Raw genomic sequence first — 6,853 nt, forward strand, 5'->3', positions numbered from 1 at the left:
ACTGAGTATAATAAAGTTCCATATTTAGAGTGAAAAAGAGTTGAAACATAACATCGTCTTGGTTTTTTGGGGGGTCTAATAAATATTGTAGTATCAGTCCTTAAAATAATATCAGACGTTAGGCCAGTCTCCTTAGAGATTATCCACTATTCCTTCATTTGATCTTTACTAGGATACCAATTTTAAGTGCTTAACTATGTTATCACATTACATACTGATTTAGACATACCGTAATGTGCACAATGCACTAGTTAAAACTCCATTAAACCTTGTATATTCCCACAAAATCTGTATAAACCATCAATGTTGACATAAATATAGCAACTAGAATAGAAATCAACTACAGTGGGAATATGGTCTTTGTTAAAGCAGGTTCTGCTTGAAGGTTACCAAAGTGAACTATAAATAAGTTAAAAGGTAGCAGCATCGATTACCACAACATTGCATATTCAATACGTAAGTAGAATTGAATCAGGAGAGTCAAAAAGTACAGTATAAGTGACTCCAGTATTACACGACGAAATTGCAAATAAATCGTCAGCAACAAGGTAGATTTTCCATCGAAGATAGAAAGTTGCATGTTGAATAAATGGAAGCAGCAGCTGCCCTGACTGCTAAATCCCTTTCTGAACTCTCGGCTTTCTCTAATCTGCATAGTGAATGTACAGTGAATAACATAAGCTTCATCACATGCACGATATGCAATGGACAGTGTAAAGAAAAAATCATAAAATTTATGCCAAGGAAATGCATAATGGAAAGGATAATAACTGCAGACAAGCAGATGTTCAGGCCAATGAATATTTAACTTCATTTTGATATTCTTGTATGCACTGCCAACTGAAGTACTAGTCAGCATAGCCTTAAAATTACAGATATGTGTAAAGCCTGCAGCAGTGTGCTCAAATTTGGACGGTATAAGTTCAACTTGTTACATTATGTTCTCTTTCTTCTCTATTTCGGTCATGCAAAATGCTTTCGAAGTCTTTCTTAAAATTGTATCACGAAAAATGGGGTTTATGGTGTTGGCTAAAAAGGGGGAGAGAGGAGAGACTTAGGGTACGCTCCCTTCTGCGGTCTAAGAAAGGTTGCTTACTTAGTCAAGATGGGTCTATCCCTTGATTGGTAAAGTACTCTTGTATGATCTCAACTCTAGATTGGATTTGACTTGGGCATGACACTTTACCAGTTATCTATGTATTAAAAGCACAAAGGCCCTTGGCGAAATATCGTTCGCTTTTTAAAAATAATCGATTTCATACTAGACAAAATAATCATTTAATTATTTTTCTACTATTTGACACTTCAAAACCAACTACTACTAAATTGTTTGTGTTAATGTTTTTCCTTATTTAAACTATGTAATATGCCATATCTATAAATGAAATACCAGCAAATCAAAGTAGGAACCTTAGCGTGTACTTAATCTCTTCTTAGGTTTAGGAGTTTTATCTTTGTTATAGAATTGTTGCCGAACAATTCTTCATAATTTTATTGTTTTAGTAAAAAAAAAGAAAATAAAATTAATTGAAAGAAGAATAAATAGGAAGCAATTAGAACTCCTTATTAATTAATTTGTTTTAAAAATAGTTCTCTTTGTGTGAATATTTCAAAACATATTCATAATCCACTTTACAACACAAAATGATAAATCTTTAACAGAGTGATTTATGCAATTTCTAAACAAATTAAGAACGCTCAGATTGATTTATGCACAGAAATTCAAATGAAAAGATCTATTGGTAGAGCATAAGTTAAAATGAATACATTGAAATTTTCCAATAAACATTTGGATAATAATTTTAAGTCCAAAACTACTAAAGTGGCCTATACATCGTAACCAAACCTAAAAACATATTAGGACAAGTAAAAAATTATTTATAAATAAGTTAAAGACGAGACTATATTTTGAAATAATTATAATTGTAATAACAATAAACTGTAATATATTTTAAATTTTTGTTGAACTTATACAAGTTAAAGAACAAAATTAGATTAAAGAAGCATAGATAAGATACTGAAATTTATATATCAAAATTAACAAACAGTAATAAATAATATGTATTTCTTTCAGAGAAATTCAAGGATGACATAGTAAAAAATAAAATGTATTATAAATAAGTTATCGATTTTTTCTTTTCTTGCTTTCAGTCTGACATATGATAGCCTCACTATATTTTTTGAAGTTAAATTATTTATCGTAAAATATCAACTATAGCCATTTCTAAACTTTATAATTTTAAGTTCAAAACTATTTAAGTCTCCTAACATCGTAAACCAAACCAATAAATATATTAGGACAAGTAAAAAAATTATCTATAAATAAGTTTATAAATGGCATGACTATATTTTGAAAATAATTTAATAATAGTCATAATAAAATATAATGTACTTTAAACTTTTTGTTGAACTTATTCATATTAAAGAACAAATCCAATTAGGTAAGTCAAGCATAGATAAGATACTGAAATTTATATATCAAAATTAATAGTAAATTTGTATGTATTTCTTTATAAGAACTTTAAAGATGTAATAGTAGAAAACAAAATATACTATAAATAAGTTGACATTTTTTGCTTTTCTTGCGTTCCGTCCAACAAATGACAATGCTTCGTTACATTTTTCTATATAGTTATTTATTGTAAAATATTAACTCACCCGTAATTTCTTTTAGACTTTGCATTGTCATTATCAAATTTTTTTGGGAGCTATAGCGTCAATCTTTTCATTGTGTTTTCTTTTTAGTTTTCGTACTAGGTCACTGAAATAATAATAATTTTCATAAGTAATTCTTACATAAGTCGTCATAAATTACAAAAAAGCATCTGCAATGCGTGATTTACGTGATTTTTTGAATACGAGTAATACTTTTGTGATTTCTTTTGAAAACTATATATATATATTGGTATGGGTACACGCGCAAAGCGCGTACCATAAGACTAGTTAGTTTAAAATGTCAAAAGACTTGCAAGTTGAAGGCAAGGGCCACATGAACTCCCCCGCTTCAACCCCAAAAAGGACAGCACATATAAGGGTGCTTCTGTCTGAACACTTACCTGCAGTCATTTTGTAATATCCCCATCTGATGCAAACTATATGGTACGCCATATTTCTGAAGACCATGTTCACATTGCAGCTGCATTTGCCTTACTTGGTTCAGCGAACTTTCCTAAAATTCAAGTGCAACAGACAGACAATAAATATCTCTTTTGTGGAGGATAGGAGAAAAGGAGGAATACGGTAAAGAAACGTGACACAATTAAAAGGAGACAAACACATAGAGACAGGTGAGATATCTAGAGTATACATATTTGCATTTTCTTCAATAAGCAAATCATCCTTATCCATATCATGATGAAACTGAGAAGATTCCCCAAAGAAAATGTTTCGTTATACCTTCCAATAGATTTAAATAGTGAATTTATACTTGGCTAAAAAAATAGAATTACATAAACATGCTTCAATTTAAACAAACTCGACGGGATATTGTATAACATGAAGCAATCATCATTGGTGCTCTAATTTAGTTTTTGTAAATTACATCAAGCATTGTAATTCAAACAGAATTTCCTCAGACTTAAACAGGCTTTCTACAAAAGGCAAAGCACAGAATGAAGAGTTGCTTCTCTGAATGAACTTTCAACATTTATTTCTCAAACATTGTACAATTGATATTAAAGATTTTAGTAGACTCACTAGTTGCTTTTCTTCTTCAGAAAGAGCTCTATCCATCTGGTCAAACAATGCAGTCCATCTAGCACGATGTGCATGAGCAATAGAATTGTCAAAGTGACCAACAGAAGAATTTTGTGAACCGTACGAACTATTCTCTTGATTAGATGAGAATTCTTTGGACAATAAGCTAGGGAATTCTGTATGAATTACAGCCCGGACTCTCTTTTTACTACGCCGCAATGCTGCAAATACAGAATGGAGTGCGTTACAGTTTTGATCCAAGCCAAATAACCTGCAAGTACCTTAGAGAACTTTTCTATACCTGCAAGACGTCCTTTTATGTCTTGATGAAGCAATTCCAACCATTGTGAAGCTACATTAGCAGCTGAATTACACAAGAAATTCTATATCAGCATGTTACTATTGGTAAAACAAGATTTATATGACAAATGGGCCATTACTTGAAGCTTTACCACTTGTACGCCTAGATTTCCAAGTGTCTGTTAATCACAAATGCTAAAGCCTCATCTCAGAAGTTTTCAGCAGCATATTTAACTCGTCATATTAAGCACATTGTGTATTCCAAGAGAAGAGAACAAAATAAGAGAAGGAAAACAAAAACCAACCTTTAACAGAAAGTGAAGTAACACTTGCTAAGTTTGCTGATTCCTCATTAGATAATGAGCTCGTATTATCTGAAGCAATGGTTGTGGTTGATGACAACTTCAGCGCAAGTGCATCATCCTCAGTGTCAATGTTATGGTTTGGTTGATAAACCATCTTTCCAGTAACCCTGGTGTCAACCATGCGTGAACCTCCATCTCCTCCTATAAACCCTGAGTTCAAAGAGATTGATTTATTCAGTGATGTCAGGTAACCACTTGTACACCTGCTTCCTGGCAGATCTTTATGATCAAGGTTGCATTTACTTGCTCCCGGACCAATTATATTTTCCTGGTCTTTCTTTCTTTCACTAAGGTCTTTCGATCCACCCTTCATTTGGGCATTTTCATGCTTTTCGGACCTTACTAGGGCTTCTATAATGGAATGAACTTGCTTACTGTTTCTGACATGGTTTATGATCCCTGGGTTTAACCCGTTGAGCAGCCCACTAGGTGCAGCAATCTTTGCAAACCTGTTAACTCGTTCTTTCTTTGCAAGCTCCATCTTTTTCTTCATGCCATCATTTTTACTTTTCCTCCCTTGCAGCTTTGGCATTGGCGCACCTCCGTGAGTATGTGAAAGAAAACCATTTTGTTTCATCTCATTCCAGAGTCTCATCGACTCATTCTCATCCAATGGACCAACAGAACTTGCACACTCAAAATCGTCCTTTGATTTCAAGGACGAATTCTTACACGGATACAAGGGTTCATGATTAATAGAGCTAGAAACATCTTCTGCATTCAGATCCAAAGCAAACCCTTTTGACTTCATAGAGTCACCCTCGTGACCATCGTCTTTATTCCCCAGAGAGGGCAGTTTGTCTGTCTCTTCAACATGTGATAAATTGGCATTGCCAGAAGCAGCAATATTTGCATTCAGATCAAGCAATCTAAGTGCAGGGTCTGTACCCATTTCAGTTCTCTCTGGTGGAGCAAGATAAAATATTACGAAGTAACCTTCACAAGACTTGGATCTTTAAATTCAAGGAACACAAAGTTTCAAATTTTGAACAAAACAGCAAAATATTTCTCAGAGATACAGAACTTAAATGTCAGTAAACATAGACACTGCACTAGAAAATCATAAAGACTTCATCTTGACTAACCAATTCATTATATATTTGTCGAACTACAAATACAAATTGCTTAAAGTTTTCAACTTTCAGTTCCCACTATTAAATCCTTCAGAATATCAAGATTCCTACGAGCAAATTTTAAAATTAAAGTTGACAAATTTCAAAAAAGACTATACCTTCTCTACGCAGAACAGATTCAAGATCCCTCATTTTCACTCTTTTGTGACAAAGTTCTGATCTTTCTTCAACTTGAACGCGGTCCCTCTTCTCCCCTACCATGACCTGAGATATTTAAAAGAAAACAATTAATAACCACCCAATAAAGAAAGGACAGAAATAAGTTAAGTATTAACACCCAATAGGGCAAAGTCCCTAACCTTTGTCCCAGATCCAGTTAACCCAATAGAATGATCAGAAATTCCGCATTCCTCTTCCATAATTCCCTAAAGATTTAAGCCCAAGATTTTGCCCCCTCACGACACTTTTCAACAACCCCCGAAAAATTCAAATTCAAATTCAAGACTGTAAATTAAATGCTTAAATTTGCAACGAAGAGGGTATTATCAAATGATAAAAGAGAAGGATTAACTATTGGCTAGGTTTATTAGAAAAGGGGGGTCTTGAAATTTTGAAATTTAGGGTTTCAAAAGAAGTGAGAGAAGTGGGTTTTAAGGGGTGAGGGAAATGACCAATTGGGTTTGGAGGGATGAGGATTTGAATTTGCAGAAGAGCGCGCCGTTAAGTAGCGTTACTTCACCGGTAAATCTACAGAATACATAAAGAGGAGGCACATGTAATTCTGTGAACAAATCAATTTTATACGTAGAATTTGTTGGTTTCTTTTTTCGTTTCAAATTCAAATGAAGTGAGTGGTTGGAGGGACCAAATCCAGATGCGGAATATTGCGCGCTGGACAATAGGAGGGTAATTTAGTACTTTAACCTCGTGCAGGCTCGGTTTTGAATTCCATTTCATTTCCCATTTCAGCACTATGGAGTATGGAGTAGTATAATTTTTCCCTTCTTTTTTTTTTTTAATATATATTATGGTTTTCTGCTTTTTGTTCAACTCAAGTGTTTTTTTCCACAAAGTTAATGTGTTTGGTCAAACTTTTAGAAAGAAAAAAATATTTTGAATAAAATCAGAAGCATTTTTTGAGAAGCGGAAAAAGTAGTTTCGCCTCAAAAGTACTTTTTTCGAAAAGCATTTTTGAAAAAAGACACTTAAAAGCATTTTGTAAAAATTTGGCCAAATACTAATTGTTATTCAAAAATATTTTTAAAATTAATTAGTTAAACACAAACTGATTCTCATCAAAAATATTTTTCGAAATAAGCTGATTTTATAAGTTTGACCAAACTAGCTATAAGTTAAGTTAGTGTTCATGATAAAGGCTTACTTTTAACTTGCATTTGACAACCATGAACAATTTGTGAC

The 6,853-nt window shown here is 33.1% G+C and overlaps 1 protein-coding gene across 1 annotated transcript; it reads right to left on the reverse strand.

The window, feature by feature from the left end:
• Nucleotides 1–293: 293 nt before the first annotated feature.
• On the reverse strand, nt 294–6,283 carry LOC109240189. Its single transcript, XM_019406829.1, has 7 exons — nt 5,794–6,283; nt 5,593–5,698; nt 4,302–5,264; nt 3,998–4,060; nt 3,697–3,917; nt 3,057–3,169; nt 294–649 (listed from the first exon to the last, which is right to left on the reverse strand). Exons 1-7 carry the CDS (start codon nt 5,851–5,853, stop codon nt 538–540), a joined length of 1,638 nt encoding a protein of 545 aa, XP_019262374.1. The 5' UTR covers nt 5,854–6,283; the 3' UTR covers nt 294–537.
• Nucleotides 6,284–6,853: the final 570 nt, after the last annotated feature.

The sequence above is a fragment of the Nicotiana attenuata genome, unplaced genomic scaffold (assembly GCF_001879085.1).
Source record: "Nicotiana attenuata strain UT unplaced genomic scaffold, NIATTr2, whole genome shotgun sequence".
NCBI lineage: Eukaryota > Viridiplantae > Streptophyta > Magnoliopsida > Solanales > Solanaceae > Nicotiana > Nicotiana attenuata.